The sequence below is a fragment of the Sinocyclocheilus anshuiensis genome, unplaced genomic scaffold (assembly GCF_001515605.1).
Source record: "Sinocyclocheilus anshuiensis isolate Anshui unplaced genomic scaffold, SAMN03320099.WGS_v1.1 scaffold487, whole genome shotgun sequence".
Classification (NCBI taxonomy): Eukaryota; Metazoa; Chordata; class Actinopteri; order Cypriniformes; family Cyprinidae; genus Sinocyclocheilus; species Sinocyclocheilus anshuiensis.
In genome coordinates, this window is record NW_015548240.1 from 2,649,683 (window position 1) to 2,668,631 (window position 18,949).

At 35.8% G+C, this 18,949-nt stretch overlaps 2 protein-coding genes across 3 annotated transcripts in view; both read left to right on the plus strand.

The window, feature by feature from the left end:
* Positions 1-8,771, plus strand: part of LOC107655008 (RNA polymerase-associated protein RTF1 homolog) — a 14,034-nt gene extending 5,263 nt beyond the window's left edge. The window contains exons 2-18 of the mRNA XM_016442394.1: positions 1,342-1,452; positions 3,521-3,671; positions 3,769-3,973; positions 4,446-4,563; positions 4,653-4,764; positions 4,902-5,043; positions 5,764-5,941; positions 6,095-6,177; positions 6,259-6,346; positions 6,450-6,557; positions 6,664-6,741; positions 6,854-6,975; positions 7,398-7,455; positions 7,544-7,621; positions 7,721-7,819; positions 7,900-8,014; positions 8,527-8,771. Of these exons, the coding sequence (XP_016297880.1) occupies positions 1,342-1,452; positions 3,521-3,671; positions 3,769-3,973; positions 4,446-4,563; positions 4,653-4,764; positions 4,902-5,043; positions 5,764-5,941; positions 6,095-6,177; positions 6,259-6,346; positions 6,450-6,557; positions 6,664-6,741; positions 6,854-6,975; positions 7,398-7,455; positions 7,544-7,621; positions 7,721-7,819; positions 7,900-8,014; positions 8,527-8,633 (1,953 nt within the window). The 3' untranslated portion in view covers positions 8,634-8,771. The remainder of the gene's footprint in view (positions 1-1,341; positions 1,453-3,520; positions 3,672-3,768; positions 3,974-4,445; positions 4,564-4,652; positions 4,765-4,901; positions 5,044-5,763; positions 5,942-6,094; positions 6,178-6,258; positions 6,347-6,449; positions 6,558-6,663; positions 6,742-6,853; positions 6,976-7,397; positions 7,456-7,543; positions 7,622-7,720; positions 7,820-7,899; positions 8,015-8,526) is intronic.
* A 5,496-nt stretch (positions 8,772-14,267) lies between these two features.
* Positions 14,268-18,949, plus strand: part of LOC107655015 (golgin subfamily A member 5) — a 6,701-nt gene continuing 2,019 nt past the window's right edge. The window contains exons 1-7 of one of the 2 annotated variants that reach the window (XM_016442404.1): positions 14,268-14,435; positions 15,091-15,744; positions 16,543-16,758; positions 17,193-17,412; positions 17,535-17,658; positions 17,760-17,963; positions 18,046-18,213. In XM_016442404.1, coding sequence (XP_016297890.1) covers positions 15,102-15,744; positions 16,543-16,758; positions 17,193-17,412; positions 17,535-17,658; positions 17,760-17,963; positions 18,046-18,213 — 1,575 coding nt within the window. In that variant the 5' untranslated portion in view covers positions 14,268-14,435; positions 15,091-15,101. The remainder of the gene's footprint in view (positions 14,436-15,090; positions 15,745-16,542; positions 16,759-17,192; positions 17,413-17,534; positions 17,659-17,759; positions 17,964-18,045; positions 18,214-18,949) is intronic. The other variant, XM_016442405.1, reaches the window with a different exon arrangement.

Genomic DNA, 18,949 nt, shown 5'->3' on the forward strand with positions numbered 1-18,949 from the left:
GATGAGCTTTGTAAAAATCGACGCGTTTCAGAAAGGCGGGGCATAGAGGAGAAACAATAATGTACAGTATGTGGAAAATAATGTGGTTTTTTTACTTTAAACCGCATAAACACATTTCATTACACCAAATACACAAAGTAATGTTCTTTTTAGCAGCATCATATGACCCCTTTAAATGAATTTTTTTTTCTTTGGCTACAGTAGGGTGGTGACAACAACCATGCATGTCATCTGTGAGATAAAGTGTCACTCTTTTCATAGCTTTTGCCGGCTCTAAGACACTTGCATGTTATTTCTCCTGCTCTTTTTCTAGCAAAAAATCACACATCACTAAATGAAAACTTGAAGTGAAGACCTGAGTATTTCAGGAGCCTTATCACAAGTCCATTGTTTTTGAATGTTGGTGCTACTTCTGCTATATTTTCACACTTAAAACAATAATTTGGTATTCCTCTTGTATGCCAGCATTAAGTCTGAGTATGATTCAGTAAGCTATATAACACGTTTAATTGTCAGGAAATTACTTGTCTTTAACAGTTTTAGTTCAATATACTTACCTGTTGATCAAAAATAGCTTTAAACCTGTACACTTTTTATTTATTTATTTTTTTTATTTAGTAACTTTCAGGAGGGTGTACTCATTTTTGCAACACAAAATTGTATTAATTTGATAAGAAAATCTTATTTTGCTGAGTAATTTTGGCATTCTTCTTTGGTAATTGATCAAGCATGCTTGTTGGAATATTATATCTCCAAAGAACCCTAACATGTCTTCTAAGTAAAGAGTAATTGCTGAATTTGTTAAGTTTTAGAGGGTGTGTACTCATTTATGCTGTGCACTGTATGTGTGTATATATATATATATATATATATATATATGTTGTTTGTCTTAATAAATTGGGCAAATTAAAAATACAATTTTTTAGGTATACCCCTAGTTTAGCCATATATTAGCTTGTTATTGAGAGTGTTGGATTATAGCTATCCCAAATCCCTCTGTGTTATGTGTTCTAGTACTTCAGCATAAAATTAGCACATAAGCAGACACCCTGACAGGCACACTCACATATCACTTTTCAGGTTCATTAAAATAATAGTACAACTGCTTTTGTTCTTCATAATAGCTGTACAGCATTATTTCTGCCACCACACCTGCCCTACAAGCATAAAGCAATAAACATAAAGCAATATTTTGTGGTGGAGGATAGATTCCATAATGACAGCTTGAGCATTTTCTTTTTTTTTCAATGAAGAGCAAAAAAGGGAATTCGCCAAGTACAATAAATAAAAATTAATGCTTGAAAAGAATTGTAACTGTCAATCTTCCTCTGCTTTTTGCAGGAGCTGCTGTCTCTTGCCAAGAGAAAGCGTGTGGATTCTGATGAACAGGAAGAGCCTGTTAGTAAACCTGCCGCCTCCACAGACTCTGAGACATCAGACAGTGATGATGAGGTATAAAGCCTTTCTATTATAAAATTTTTGTGCTGATTTTTTGGGTTTTCTTAGTGCAATTAGACATTTTGGATATTCAATACATTTGCTTGAACTAGGGATGTCAATTTTCGATAATTTCCATGATCGATCGTCGTTTAAATTAACGATCAATTAATCGATTAATCGTTAACTTTAATGCAGCAAAATGCGTCTATTGCAGCAGCACGCAGTCACCGGCATGACAGGATGTGCAAAAGCCAATAAAAAAAACCCGCTTTCTCACCCGAATTAAAGGGGTTTTAGTCTGAATAAAATGCTAGTAGCAGGATTGTAAAATGAATAGATGTGATTATGATCATTTGATAAAATGAAGAGAGTGCGCCGTACGTTTGAGATCATTTTACTTTGTTGACTGTTTCCTATCCCGACACGGAGACCGCTGAACGCGCCTCTTTAAATGGTTTTGTGGTGCTCGTTATTGTATTTTAAAACACAATTGCAATGTTTTCAACTGACATTATGGCATTTAAAATAAAATGATCCCAAACGTAACTGTGGCGCGTGTGGCTGTGCTGCGCAGTCAGTGAACCGCTTCCATCGGCGCTGCTGCAGCACTCCATTTTTGGAGTAAGATATAATACAATAATACAAAGCTACGAGAATATTTTTTGTCCGCAAAAGAAAAAAAATAACGACTTTATTCAACAATTCGTCTCCTCCGCGTCACATACGCTGTTTGCGTTCAGTGAATACTCTCCAAAATGGCGCTAGGGTGACGCAGAGGAGACGAATTGTTGAATAAAGTCGTTATGTTTTTTCTTTTGCGCACAAAAAGTATTCTCATAGCTTTGTAAAATCACGGTTGAACCCCTGATGTCACATGGATTATTTTACCGATCTCCTTGCTACGTTTCTGGACCTTGATCATGTAAGGACCCTTGGTGTCTATGGGAGGGTCAGAGAGCTCTCAGATTCCATAAAAAATATCTTAATTTGTGTTCCGAAGAAGTCTTACAGGTTTGGGACAATATGAGGGTGAGTAAATAATGACAGAATTTTCATTTTTGGGTGAACTATCCATTTATGTCCCTACGCATCTTGTATTTGCATTGACATCATCAAATTGCGATCGGTTCGTGAGATTGGCCACTATAAGTGTAGTGAGTACCGATCAAGTCATAAAATGTGATTACCGGCCGACACCGATCTCCGGCCGATCGATCGGAGCATCCCTATAAATTGCCATCGCTTTTTTGCTGCATTATTTACTCCAAGTGAACTAGCTGATCCAGTGGTTTCCCTAAGGACTAATGGTATTTCAGGATGCCTGCTAAATCATTTAATCAGCACCTTACCATCGCTGCATATGAATTGCGTACTGTCTGAGTAGGTACTACATTTGAATATGAACAAACTTTGCAATCGTTAAAAAAGTATGTATGTTCTATCAATATTGGTAGTATGAATGAAATTCAGATGTACTAAATCTGCAATGTTGTTATTGTCATGTGACCTACCAGCATCAGTTGCATCACTTCACTGGCATTCATAAATCCTCTCCCGTGGCCTCATGGGATAGTGCTTGTGTCCATTGAATGCACACTTCAGAATCACGACCGGAAATAGTTAGTCATCTGGGTACTTTTTGCATACTGTGAATTCGGACATACTGCTCTTTTGTTGTGCTGTTTTTTTGCATACTGTATGGTATGGAAAAGTGTTGCCATTGAGATATATTGAGGTGCTTTGTAGGGTAAACTTGTTCGACAACCTGAGGCTTGCTACTTTATTTTTCTCACTGAAGATTATTTCATGTATAAGCCGGTATTATGAGAAAGCACAACATTTCAGGATGTTGTGGTCATTTAAATAGTAGCTCCTTAACTAATAAAGCATATAAATGTGCAGTTGTCATTTTAGGTCTTGATAATTTCAGTGGCAATCAGTGTCTGACTGGGGGAGTTAAGTGTGTGCTGTTGCTTATTTTAAATGCTTTTATTATGAGTCTGAAAGAAATCCTTAGTGTCCACATGAAAAGGTGTTTGTAAATGAAATGTGTTACCGTGGTGTTCTATTGATCTGTTAGTGGACTGTCGGAGGCACTAAAACCAAAAAGAAAGGGAAGCCTAGCAAAGGGCCCGAAAAGAAGAACACAGTCAAGAAAAGAAAGGGCAAGGCGGCTTCATCCGGCAGCTCAAATGGAAACAGTTCAGCAGAGAGCTCAGCTCCAGAGGAGGGTAAGGCAGAGATTTGGATTCTGTGATGCTTTGTTTTCCAATACAACACTGGAACTGGAAAAGTAAAGTTGTTTCTCCCTGCTTTACGCTTTTTAAGGCGAGGTGTCGGACTCTGACAGTAACAGCTCATCCTCCAGCTCTGATTCTGACTCGTCATCAGAGGATGAGGTTTTCCGGGACGGTTATGGAGACGATCTAATGGGGGATGAGGAGGACAGGGCCCGATTGGAGCAGATGACGGAAAAAGAAAGAGAACAGGAGCTGTTTAACCGTATAGAGAAGAGAGAAGTCCTCAAGAGGAGGTGAGAAGAATTTTAAAGCTCATATCTTGAGCAACCAAGGTCTGAATTTATAGGTCTTAACATACTTGCATACAAGAAAAGGCGGAACTGAGAAATTAGCCTAAATGACATGTTTTTTAGGAAAGGGTTATCTCAACTTGTAATTAATTATCGCAATATTCACAATGTTGTATTCGGTATTATTTTATTGTTATTTTTTATATACCATTAGTATTTGTTAATATTTTGAATTAGCCTTTATTTTTAAATGTCGATTTAAATTTTAGCTTAGGTTTTAGTAATTGTTATGTGTGTTGTTTTTTTATAAAGCTGAAAATGATTTTTTAAAAGTTTTATTTTTACTTTACAATATCAACACTGGTTGTATTGTGCAGAAATAATTCAAATCTAGCTATGAATGATGGCAGTATTTAAATAATTTGTAAAGAAACTGTGCTTATCAATTAATAGCCTATGCATTTCTCCCCAAAAGGTTTGAAATCAAGCAAAAACTGAAAACGGCGAAGAAGAAGGAAAAGGAAGAAAAGAAGAAGAAACAGGAGGAGGAGCAAGAGAAGAGAAAACAGTCTCAGGTCCCTGACACTCAGGTGGTAAGTAAACTGTGTAGGCAATTAGTCTTTCCTAAAATATAAACGCAAATATGGTGTGACATTCGTGTTTTCTCTGTCTGTTCATGCAGGTGATGTCCCATAACAAAGAGAGACGGATCAAGAGAGATGAGAAGCTGGACAAGAAGTCACAGGCCATGGAAGAGCTGAAAGCAGAAAGAGAGAAGAGGAAAAACAGAACCGGTAGGATTCATTACTTAAAATGTATCACTGTTCTTTAAAAAAAAAAAACGGTAAGCAGAATAAAGTGTCCTTTGCAAAAAATTTGTCTTCCATAGACAGAGTTGCTAGTGTCTGATCTGTAACCCCTGACCTTTCAGCTGAGCTCCTTGCCAAAAGGCAGCCACTGAAGACAAGTGAGGTCTACTCAGATGATGAAGAGGAGGAGGACGATGATGATGACAAGTCTTCAGTAAAGAGTGACCGCAGCTCAAGGTCGTCATCTTTTGATGATGAGGAGGAGTAAGTATTAGACAATACATTAACCTTCTTAGTATTAAGCAACAAACTGGACAGCTAAAATGATTGTGCATTATCAGTTTAAAAATGGAACAAAATAATTAAATGGTAATTAAAAATGAGCTTATAGAGATATACACTACCATTCAGAACTTCGATTAAAAAAAACTACCATTTAAAACTGTAATGTTTTAAAACTAGTGCTGTCAAATCGTGATTAATCGCATCCAAAATAAAATTTGTTTACATAATATATGTGTGTGTACTGTACTATATTTATTACGTATATATAAATAGACACACATGCATGTATATATTTAAGAAAAATATGTTATGTTTATATATTAAATATATTTATATATGAATTAAGTTATATGAATATAAATATATATACATGTAAATATTTTCTACATATATTCTGTATGTGTGTGTATTTATATATACATAATAAATATACACAGTACACGCATGTATATTATGTAAACAAAAACGTTTATTTTGGATGCGATTAATCACAATTAATCGTTTGACAGCACTATTTAAAACCGTAATATTGTGAAATATTATTATAATTTAAAATGCAATTTATTCCTGTGATAGCAAAGCTAAAGGCTATTTCAGGTTATTATTATAAATGTTAAAAACAGGGTTTTTTTTGGAAACCAGTATAAAAGAAATATAGTGTAATACAGCATGTTTATCAACTATGCACCTGTATTTTAGGAAAGAAGAGGCTCCGCCCAAGTCTCAGCCAGTGTCATTACCAGACGAGCTGAATCGGATCCGGCTGTCCCGGCACAAGCTGGAGCGCTGGTGTCACATGCCATTCTTTGCTAAAACTGTCACTGGTTGTTTTGTTCGAATTGGCATTGGAAACAGCAGCAGCAAGCCTGTTTATCGGGTCAGTGAAAAATTTCTCATCCTTTTCATGTTATAAACATCTTTCAGCTTTTATGACACCACAAACAATTGCAACCTGAAAGCACACATTTTAAGATACAAGGTGCAATATACCGAGTTATTGATTGGCAGTTTCTGAAATTAACTCCTGCAGGTGGCTGAAATCATTGATGTGGTGGAGACGGCTAAAATTTATCAGTTGGGGTCCACACGGACAAATAAAGGCCTTCAGCTCCGGTACGTTTGCACAAGAAAACTGATTATATATGCATTCATCTCTTAGTCTTCCACCACTTATGTAATGTGCCATGTTTGCAGACATGGAAATGACACGCGAGTCTTCAGACTTGAGTTTGTGTCCAATCAGGAGTTCACTGAAAGCGAATTCATGAAATGGAAAGAGGCAGTAAGTTTCATGTAGTTGCATTTTAGGTTAATCGTAGAACTGCAGTCATCCTATGGCATTATGGGATTGCATGACCAGTAGTAACCTTGTTGCTGCCCCATAGATGATATCAGCAGGAATGCAGTTTCCTACTCTGGATGAGATCGGCAAAAAAGAGCAGTCCATCAAGGAGGCGGTCAACTACAAATTCAATGACAAAGACATTGAGGATGTACGTCCCAGTGCTGTCATTTCGTATTGTCTTTAATATAGGATGTTTTGATGGTTGTCAGTTTTATCAATGTATAACGATGTGGATATTTTTTTTATTAATACAGATTGTCAAAGAAAAAGACAGATTCCGAAAGGCTCCACCAAACTACGCCATGAAGAAAACGCAGCTTTTTAAAGAGAAGGTTGTAATGTTTGTGATATAACATAACACAAGTAGATATGCCCTTGTTTGTTGTGTTTGTTTATGTGCATATTTGTGATCTCATGCTAATCATGCATAACTTGTGTGTGCAGGCCATGGCTGAGGAGAGTGGTGATGGAGAGAAGGTAAAAGTACTGCAAGATCAGTTGAATGAGCTGGAGGAGAGGGCAGAAGCACTTGACCGACAGAGAACCAAAAATATCTCTGCCATCAGGTCAGAAACACACATACAGTACTACTGCTATTGATCACTACACAACAACTCAATAGTTTGGGGTCAATAGTTGTAAATAACTTTTTAAATGTATTTTTTTTTCTGTGATTCAAAGCTGAATTTCTAGCGTTGAATTTCTTCAGTGTCACATGATCCTTCAGAAATCATTCTAATATGCTGATTTGGTGCTCAAGAAACATTTATTATTATTATCAATGTTGAAATCAATTAATATGAAAAGAATATTATTTTTCGAATAGAAATCTTTTGTAACATTAAAATTGTATTTGCTGTTACTTTTTTATCAATTTGGTGTGGCCTTTCTGAATAAAAGTTATAATTTCTATTTAAAAAAAAAAAAAAAATCTTACAGACCCCAAACCTCTAACCTGTCCTCTTCATTATCGTTTTTTCTTTTCCAGCTATATCAACCAGAGGAATAGGAGTTGGAACATTGTGGAGTCTGAGAAGGCATTGGTGGTAAGTGTTCCTGTCAGGATTTCTTTTTTTGAGCTGTTATTCTACTAAGGAACATTCTGGAATCTGAAATGTCTTGGTTGTTTTTCAGGCAGAGGGTCAGAACTCGAAGAACCAGCAGATGGATCCGTTCACCAGGCGGCAGTGTAAACCAACTATGGTGTCCAATGTGAGGCATCTTTCTGTCAGCTCTGCTGTTTTCCATCGCTTTTAAGCTCATCCTTTTCTGGTCATTTTAAAAACTGAATTCTCTCTCTTTCTTCCTCAGGCGAGAGATCCCTCAGTCCATGCCGCGATTTTGGCTCATCTCAACCAGAAGTACGGTTCCGGCTCAGGCCAAGACAACAGCCAGCAGGCTAATAAACAGGTAACACGCACAAACACGCCCACAGCAACATGAGCCTGTTCTGACCCAGAATTCACTTGCTTAATTTGTTTATTATGCAGGGCCAGCCTAGCCAGAAAGACAAAGACGTTACCAAGCCAAACAGTGACCTCTCGGAGGACCTTTTTAAAGTTCATGACTTTGATGTCAAAATTGACCTGCAGGTTCCTAATGCTGGTGAGTTTGTCTCAGATCTAATAGCCATATTCGATTTTAGCACAATTAAGCAGTGCAGTGCAATGCGTTTTTTCAAAAGAAATGAATGTTTGTTCAGCAAGGACGCATTAAATTGATCAAAAGTGACAGTAAAGCCATTTGTAATGTTACAAATTTCTATTTAAAAAAATTCTGTTCTTTTGAACTTTCTCTTTATAAAAGAATCCCGAAAAAAGATCTCAGTTTCCAGATAAATGTTAAGTTTGTTTATTGAGCATCAAATCAGCATATTAGAATGATTTCTGAAGGATCATGTGACACTAAAGACTGGAGTAATGATGCTGAAAATTGTTTGAAAAATGTTTTATAATATATTATAATAGAAGAGTTATTTGAAATAGTAGTAATATAGTAAACTATTACTGTTTTTAAAGATTTGTTTCAAAAACATCAAACCCCTAACTGTTGTGTATATGATTCTGATCCTATGATCTGATGTCTTAAATTTTAAAATTTATTTCAATCATCCACAGAAGCAAAGTCTTTGGCGGTGAGTTCAAATGCATTACCTGTTAAAGATGGGGCACCACGCCGATCTCTCAACCTGGAGGACTACAAGAAGAGACGAGGACTCATCTGACTTACGTTTTTTATCCTCTCCTGCATGATTGGACACCTGTGCCGGGGGTCTACAGCTGCGGCCACCCCTGTGTGTGTGAGTGTGTTTGGGAAAGTGTGTGTGTGTGTGTGTGTGTGTGAGTGTGAGTGTGTTTGGGAAAGTGTGTGTGTGTGTGTGTGTGTGTGTGTGTGTTTGGGAAAGTGTATGTATGTGTGTGTGTGCGTGTGTGAGAGAGAGAGAGAGAATGTATGATAAAGAGAAGGAATAAGTGCATACCTTTAAGACTGAGCGTGTCTGAGATTGTGTGAGTGTGTGTTTCACCTGTTTGTAAGTGGAAATATTGATGAATAATGATAACTTTCAGGTCTTTTCCTGCAAAGGGTCACTTTTTGAGAGATGGAAAGTCCTCTGCGTTATTTACGGCGTGTGCAGACGTGAGAGCAGAAATGCATTACCTCTGATTCTCCTTTTCGTACCAGTGTATTGAGTATATTTTGTCCCTCTCAGAAACTACCCTTTTATATCCAAGCTTATGAATGACTATCTCAAAAGGACACTATTAAAAAAGACAACACAAATCTTGGGTTTTTTGGAAAGTTGTAATTAGTTGTCAATAATGTGATTGGGTCTGCCTCACTCCCTCGTTCCTTCTGAAAACGCTCTGAAGTTTTTAAACAAGCATTTTCTTTTCTTCCCCCCCCAACCCATATGTAATGGGTTGCTAGGACAGTCCTGCTTAACTCTGCTTGCTGGTCTAGAGGCCGAGGAGCCGGCCAATCAGAGAGGGAGTCTGACAATGACTTCACACTCCCTAAATATAAACGTTTGTTTCATGTAAGACGATCAAATAAACGTGTCTGCCATGGACGAGAAAACTTTAAGATTTGATGTATCTTTTTGTTTTTACTGCTATTTTTTCCCCTTCCATATCCCTCTGTCTCCCTCAGAGCTGATGTAAGTGTTAATGATCATTAATTATTGATGAAGTCTTTTAGTCAGTTCTGGTATCTTTGTGGCATGCCTTGTAAATAAGCGATCTTGAGTTAGTGCGACTGAATAAAGGAGGAACTGTTTCATAATTCATGTGTTTGTGTATTTACTATTCAGACGGCTCTTTTAGTTTTAATTATGAAAATATATTTAATAGTTTACAGTTGGCTTTTATTGTAATATTTGGGTCATTTCAGTTTTGCAGTACCTTTTGATCTCTAACTTTTAAAACATTTTTTTATTTACCAGATTTTAGATTTTAGACCCAACAACCTACCTACTAATACACAGTTCATTAAGTGTAAAGCCAGGAAAGTCACCTGTGGAGTGTGGTTCATTTAGGCCAATCTCGCTTTTAAATGCAGATGCCAAAATTATTGCTAAAACATTGGCAATGAGACTCGAGAGGGTTCTACCTCAGTTGATACATATAGATCAAAATGGCTTTATTAAAAACCGTCAAGGGTTTCATAATGTTAGGAGAGTACTTAACCTAGTGCATGCGGGAGATGGAGCCCCTGATACGGCCATTCTGTCACTCAATACCAAAAAAGGCATTCGACAGACTAGAATGGCCGTACTTAATGGAGGTGCTAGCAAGATTTGGATTTGGTGACTTTTTCCGCAGATGGATGGAAATTCTTTTAGTTGATTCTTCTGCGAAGGTACTCACTAACAGTCTAATCTCACCTTCATTTAAATTTACTAGTAGGGGTACTAGGCAAGGCTCACCACTTTCACCTCTACTTTTTGTACTAGCTATGGAGCCTCTGGCAATAGCAATAAGATCACACCCTACTATTCGTGGTATTTTTACAGAAGCTTTAGAACATCGCATTGCCCTATACGCTGATGATGCCATCGTATTTCTATCAGAACTTGAAAAATCTATCCCATCCCTCTTAAAGCTTATTGGCCTGTTTGACATTTTTTCTGGATTTAAAGTAAATAAAGATAAGTCTTCAATTATGTTTCTCAATGAACAAGAGAGATTCAATCCTAAAGTGAGTCACCCATTTGTAAATGCTCTAAATGGTTTTGATTATCTAGGAATTAAAATAACCCCTAAAATAAGCCTCCTCAGTTCAGCTAATTATGAACCTTTGATGGCTAAATTATCTGAAGATACGACTAGATGGATCACACTGCCTCTTTCTTTAATGGGAAGAATAAACGTGATTAAGATGAATATACTACCTACATTTTTATATGTTTTTCAATCACTACCGCTTCCCCCTCCCCCAACATTTTTTCTAAGAATAAGAAAACTTCTCTCTAATTTTATTTGGAACAACAGAAAGCTAAGACGGAGACTTTCTTTACTATATCTGCCCTATGAGAGGGGAGGGCTCCAACTACCTAATTTCTTTTGGTATTATGGGCTGCTCAGTTGAGGGCTGCATTGTTCTGGTTCTCTAGTGAAGCCGCTGTGCCTTGGTTACATGTTGAAAAATTGGCCGCAAAAGGCTTGACACTTGACAGCTTTTTATATTCAGCACCCCTTAAAGAACTAAAAAAAAAAAGGACAGATAATCCATTTGTAAAAAATACTATTGTAATCTGGTACGAAGCCCATAAATATCTTGAAGACCTCCCAGTGCTTTCCCGTTTTTCTCCTATATGGGGAAATGATAATTCCAGCCCAGCTAAAAAGGATATGGGGTTCAAATTGTGGATGAATAAGGGCATGGTTAGATTGAAAGATTTGTATGAAGATAATATATTAATGTCATTTGATAATCTTGTAGCGAAATGTCACATACCTCAGAAACATTTTTTAAGTATTTGCAACTCGGAAGTTTTATTTTTACACGTTTAAAGAATTCTACACAGCTCCCCCCAATGTCGATATTGGAAACATTCACATTGCAAGATTGCTACATTAAAGGACGGATTACCCAATTATATAACATACTAAGAGGAAATCATAAAGAAAGCTCTGAAAATAAAAGACAAGCATGGATCCAAGATATAAATATGAATATTTCATTAGATGACTGGAATAACATTTGTTTAAATGCACAAACACAAACTTTGAACTCTCGGTTGAGACTCTTACAATATAATTAGGTAATGAGAATTTATACAGCCCCTGTAAGATTAAATAAATTTAACCATATCCCTGATCTGTGTTTTAAATGCAATAAGCTTCAAGGTACATTTTCCATTGTGTGTGGGAATGTGAGGAGGTGCAGAAGTTTTGGGTTGGGGTGACTCAATATGTTTCTCAGTTTCCTTCCTCTCCAATTCCTCAAAGTCCTGTATTATGTGTATTGAGTATGTATGAAGACGATTGCTCTTTGTCCACTAAAGAAAGAAAGTTGGTGGATTTGTGTCTATTACAAGCAAGACGTTCTATTGCCCTGTGCTGGAAAAATACCAATTGCCCTTCCATTGGACTATGACTGAAAAACGTAATAACATGTTTGGCTCTTGAAAAAAGTTACATATGTAATAAGAAAGAAACCCTTTGAATTTTTTTATATCTGGGAGGTGTTTTTGAACTTTGTTAAAAATGGAGATATTGAAGATGCTTTAGATGTGCGCATAGTCCAATTGCCCTTCCATTGGACTATGACTGAAAAACGTAATAACATGTTTGGCTCTTGAAAAAAGTTACATATGTAATAAGAAAGAAACCCTTTGAATTTTTTTATATCTGGGAGGTGTTTTTGAACTTTGTTAAAAATGGAGATATTGAAGATGCTTTAGATGTGTGAAGTTATGGATTGTTTTTATCTATATTTTATTTAATTTGTTTATTTATTTTTATTTAAAAAATTTTTAACCTTGTCTGGGGTAAGTTGTGGGGAAGGATGTTGTGTTTTTTGGAAAAACTTTGTAAAAACTCAATAAAGATATGTTATACAATATTGTGAAATGTTTTTACATTTTAAAATAAATGTTCTATTTGAATTTATTTTTAAAATTAATGTATTAGCCAATTCACCAGTCTTCAGTGTCACATGATCCTTCAGAAATTATTCTAATATTCTGATTCTCTGCTTAAGAAACATTTATTCTTATGTAATTAATAATCTGTAATTAAATCATTTATTATTCTTGTTGAAAACAGTTGTATACATTTTTTTTCAGGATTATTTGATGAATAGATAATTCAAAATAACAACAATTATCTAAAATGGAAAGCTTAACATTATACACTACCATTAAAACGTTTGGGGTATATATATATATATATATATATATATATATTTTTCAAATTACAATAAATGGTGTATTTCTTACACTTTTGGCTTTGCTGTGTGTATGTCTGTGTTTCTCAGGCATACATTATATGTTAGGATGCATGATATTGAAATTCTGGCCAATACAGATAAGGTGATATTTTCATGTTATGGCTGATAACCGATAAATGGGCAATATTAAAATATTCAGTTGTGTTAAAAATTATTAGTGTTGTAAAGATTAACTTTTCCATAACCATAATGAAAAAGTAGGGGAAATGAGTATGCCCAATTATATATTCAGTATCAGCCGTTATATCAAACCTATACTGATAAATGGTATAGACCGATAAATGGCCAATATTAAACTATTGCGTTCCATTTTGCAATTGGTTTCTGAAACACCCAAAGACAAATATGGTAACGGAATATTGTGCATCCCTACTAAATTGATCTAAAACTAACCAAACATCCACACACCAGCCTGTTTTGTACCCATCTTTGGCCCCGTCTCATCCATATCTGCAGGCCCAGACTGTAGTTGTGTTCACTTTGTAATGGTTTATTTGTTTGTCTTCAGACCTGCGCAGTCAACCCTTCCGGCGGGCCGATGCCCTGAGGAGGAGTGGGAGAAGGAACTTGGAGGTACAGCACCTTCAGCTACGCAACATGGAGATCAGCACCTGCTAACCAAGCTTGATCAACTTTTAAGGAGATATTGAAGATGCTTTAGATGTGCGAAGTTATGGATTTAAATTTTTTTTTATTATTTATTTATTCATTTATTATTATTATATATTTTTTTTTTACCTGTCTGGGGTAAGTTGTGGGGAAGGATGATGTGTTTTTTGGAAAAACTTTGTAAAAACTTATGTTATAATATGTTATACAATTCATTAAGTGTATTGAAAATATTTGCTCATGTTTGTACTGCTGTTTTCTGACCAAAAATGATGTGAATTAATGGAGGATAATGTCGGTTAAGTAACTATCTTGTGTTAGAAAAGGAATATAAGACTAATTGGATGATATTGAGAATGCATTAAAAACCTATAAATTACCAATGTAGATATCCCTCGAAAATGTTTTGTTTGAAACATTTTGATTAGAGAAAGCAAATACACCTGAAATATTTTAAAGAAATTTCTAGTTTTTCATATTAGAAGTTTGAAGAAGAAATGTCAAAGTAGTAAAATAGTTACCATATATTCTATTGATATCAAAGTTAAGTAATAGATTTTGAATTACTATGATTTCCATACTTTCAAATTATGAGCTTAATGTTTTATCTCTTATATCAACATACATTTAATAGGGCAACGAAAAGTTACTGCATGATATAATGCATAGAGGCATTATATTATATTATATTATATTATATTATATTATATTATATTATATTATATTATAAGGCACAGCAACATCATTTAACCTTTTCTAGTCAGGCACTGTGCAGGGCGCACTGTTGTGGGTCCTTCGTGTAGTTCCTGGTCCACGTCGGTCTGGATCAGGATGAGTACCAGGATAAAAACAGTCACCGATAACCGATCAAGGGACCAGTAGACACAATTTCCCCTGAAATCCTCCAAAACATGCCCATGCAATATTTACTTACCGCTTTCTGAGAGATCGAGAGCCGCTTCAGGTACAAAAATATGACCTTACATGCAGTTATTGGGCAGAAGACGTGAAGCTGACCATGTAATGCTTAGCACTGTACTGTCATGTTTAGCGGATTTACACTACAAATGAACAAGTGTAATTTAATCGATAAATAGATGAAATGTAGCGGATAGTAATTTAAAAGTGACAGATGTCAGTTTTGTGTAAATACACCGTGTTAAGTGGATTTGGATGCAATATGTAAACACATTGATCAGGGAGAACTATAAAGACATGTCAACTACGGATGAATAATTATTGCTAGAATATGCTTAGTATAATAAATTGATATACTGTTTATAAGTGTTTTCATGCTAGAGACTATAAGCATTAATGCTTATTGAGAGCAGGTTAAAAACTCTGGATGTGAAGTATACTTTAAGGGATGCGTTTTGTTTTCAGCTTATGTTTGCATTGAAGAAGTCAAATATTACAGATATGACTCTTCATTGACGGTCTCTCTCAGGTTCAAAAATGATCTGTTTTTCTAATAAAAATGGGAAATTGTAACTTAAAATCACAAAAATGTATTTAAGTTGTTGAATGCAAGACACTGGGGTAACACAAATTATATAGCATGACAGGCTAGCGGGCATGTCATCACTTTAACATCTCTGCATGCATGTTTTCGTTTCCAGAGGATCTCAGGATGTCTTGGTTTGTTGATCTTGCCGGGAAGGCAGAGGACTTCCTAAATAAAGTGGACCAGGGTGCAGCCAGCGCTATGACAAAAAGCACTCAGAAGTCCTCCCTGTCCTACAACAGCCCTGACAGCACAGATTCGATCCAGTACAACTCTGCGGCGTACAGCTCCACCCAACAGCACAGGGACTCACAGATCTCCTCCTCATCCCATGGAACTTCAGCTTTCGTCTCCGCAGCTGCTGGAAACATAAAGAAATCCAAAGCCACTGTTTTGGCCGGTACAGCTAATGTCTCCAGCACCACGGCTTTGGGTTCTAGCAGCAAGGCAACATCCAACTTTGTGCGACCCAAAAAGCCAGAAGTAGACGATGATTTGCTCTTTGACTTCTTGAATAGTTCGGACCCACCGCAGAGTGAAAGAAAGGAGGTCCGAAGAGAAACGGTGTCTAAAGTTTTGGGTCCAGCAGGTGGGTCAGCTCAGACCCAGATGCCCCCTATTTCTGTGGCTGGCTACCTGCAGATGGGTCCCTCTGTTACTGCAAGCCCATCATCAGCACAGGGCCTGTCCAGAAATTCCAGCCTCAGCTCTCTCTCGAACAGCTCACACAGCGTTAAAACCGAGGATGGCTCCAGAGACCAAAGCCAAGGTACAAAACATACATGATACATCATTTGGTTCATTGCATTGATCTGAGAGCAAGAAATTTGACCTATTTTTATATCAATGCAGGTTAATGACATTTGCTGTACTCCCAAAAACTGACAAATATTTATAATATTTATATGATTTTGTCTTGCAAGTACAATTAAAGACTTTTTTTATAGAGATGTTTTGTGTATGCAAATTGTCAAGTTTTTTTATTTTTTGGTTAAAGTTTAATTAAATGCATTTATGGAATCTTTGTTTGCCATGAAATAGCCTGTGAAGATGAAATGGCAGCAAACTTAAATGTTATTTAATTCACCTAGTTGCCAAGGCAGTATTTTTCATTTTTGTTTAGTTTGATGCAAAGTAGTAAAATAACTAAAACTAAATAAACTAAAACTGATAAATAATAATAAAAAATAAAAACTATATAGACATAGACAAAAAAAAAAAACACAGCAAATTTACTAAAACTAAATTGCTAAATAAAATACTAAATAAATAAAATTACTAATAAAAATACAAAAGCTATAATAGTAAATCAGTGATAATAAAATGACATGCATACTATTTGAACTATTTTGTCAAATATATATTTAATGGCAAAACAAAAATCAATGACTTAAATGCTAAAAATGCATCACAGTGTTACAGTATGAAAAATTAATAATAATTTTATGATGTGTTAAAGTTTGCATTTAACAGTGTTATAGTGTTCAAAGAGACACACCTTCACTACTGTTTTGATAACATGTAGTTCATCCTCTTTGAACTTTCTTATTTTATATGTTCTGTCCAGCTGATGTTCATGAGAGTTTGAATCCAGGGCTGGATGTTCCCGCAGAGGCCCAGCCAGCACTGGACATCCCACCTCAAGAGCTTCAGCAGCAGCAGCAGGGCCAAGAGCAGGTGATCTCCAACCTTCGTCTCGAGAACCAGCTTTTACGCAATGAAGTCTCTTCTCTCAACCAGGAAATGGCCTCTCTAATCCAGAGAGCCAAAAACATGCAGGAAGGTGAGCCAGCGAGCCTGTTTGTTGAACTGTATGCTATAAATGTGTTTTAAGTATAATATATACTGTTATAGTATTTATTAACATTTCAATTTTTTTGCATTTATTTTTATAATTTCAGTGTTCATTTTCATTTTATTATTTTATGTTTTTTTCTCATTTTTAGTAGTTTTATTTTTTTATATTTCTATTTAGATTTCATTTATATTTTATTTGAGGTTTTATCAGGTTTAATTACTTCAACCTACACAGTTTATTTCAGTTAGTTGCTACAAGAACAATTCAAGTTTTTAATCTAATATTTATTTTATTTCAGATTTTATTTCAATTAATAAAAACTATTTTAATAGTTTTAGTTTTAATTAACAATAACAATGCCGCTATGAAGTACAAAAGCTTAGGAAGCCATTTAATGATCAATTCCTCTACTTTTGTAGAGGTGAACCTTTCCAGGGCTCGTGCTGAAAAGTGGAACTCTGACCAGTCTCGCGTTGATCGCACGGTTCGAGAGCTGAGGGCCCAGGTTGATGACCTCACAGAAGCCCTGTCTGCAAAAGATGGTCAGCTGGCGGTCCTTAAAATACGACTGGATGAGGCAGATCAGCTACTGAAGGCCCGAAGCTATGCCCTGGAGGAGGCTCAGAACGAGAGGGTCAGGTGGGTATCTTTGACAACTCACAGAAGCAGAAGAACACTTCATGTTTAGTTGGAAAAAAGTTGATCTATATCTTCTCTTATCTGAATAAACCAACCTCTTTTGCTGTTTTTTTATGTTTTAGGATTCTTCAGGATCACAGTGAGGGAAGCAGTCTTCAGTCTCAGGCTTTACAGACATTACAGGACAGAGTAAGAGATGCAGAAGCAGCAGTGAAGAGAGAACAGGAGAGCTACAGACAGATGCAGGTGAGTTAACTGGCGTCAACCAGGATTTATGTGGCAAACTCCATCTAGAGATAAAAAAAGATGGATCTGGTAGATCTTAATTACATGCCATTTTCTCACAGAGTGAGTTTGCAACACGGCTGGCGAAGGTAGAGTCCGAGCGGCAGCAGTTGGCGGAGTCATTAACAAACGCAGAGCGTCGGATGACGGAAGAGAAACAAAGAGCTGAGGAACTACTTCAACAGGTCAAGAGCGTCCAATCCGCAGCAGAGTACACCAAACAGGAGCTTCAAGACTACAAAAACAAAGCCTCACGCATATTACAGGTCTCATTCTTTCTTTATTTTCATGTCACTTTTTATGTCTGTTTGATAAGTGTATGGAGGATCATGGTGGTTGTTCCTCCAGTCTAAGGAGAAGCTGATCAGCAGTCTGAAGGAGGGCTCAGGTCTGGAGGTGCTGGAGGGGGCCGGGGCTGGTGTTGAACTCGAAGAGCTCCGTCACGAGAAAGAGCTACAGAGAGAGGAGATTCAAAAGCTACAGGCCCAAATACAGAGCTTACGAACAGAGATACAGGTACACATGCAGGATTACAAAATATACAGTCTCAGTGTAGAGTTAAAGGCTGGGTGATATGGCCCAAAATCCTGATATTTTTTTGCCTTTTGATTGTATACATAGTGTATGTATTTATATTTTTGTGTCTTTGCTTTTAAATGACTGAAGGCTGAAGGACCAAAATATATATATATTTTTTGCAAGTAAAGGCCATAAGTACTAAAAATCTTGTAATTCTACACTAAATTAACACAGCTCAAAATTGGATTTAATTATTTACATTTATATGCGTCACTATAGTAATAATAATATTAAAGTTAATAAATAACAATTATCTATATCTTGTTAGAATATTTTTAACGATTTTTTATGTATTTTTTATTTTATTGTTTACTTAAAACATGAGTAAATAGTTTGAAAATCAAAAATATATTTGTTAATTTTCAGCAAAATCTTAAATTTTAATTTCCAGCAAAATCATTGGAAATATAATAAATGTTTGATGTTATTACAAACATGAAAAAAAACATTAATTGATTATGCTATAGTAAATAAACACAACTAAAAATCAGATCTTTATATAAACCACTATAATAATAAATAGAAATAAATAGCATTATTTGCTCACATTCTGATAAAATATTTTATGATGAAAGACATCAAACGTGTTTTATTTTTCTTAATTAAAATATTAATACAATTAAAATATTTACAGCAAAATCATTGGAAATATATCATGAATATTTGATATATA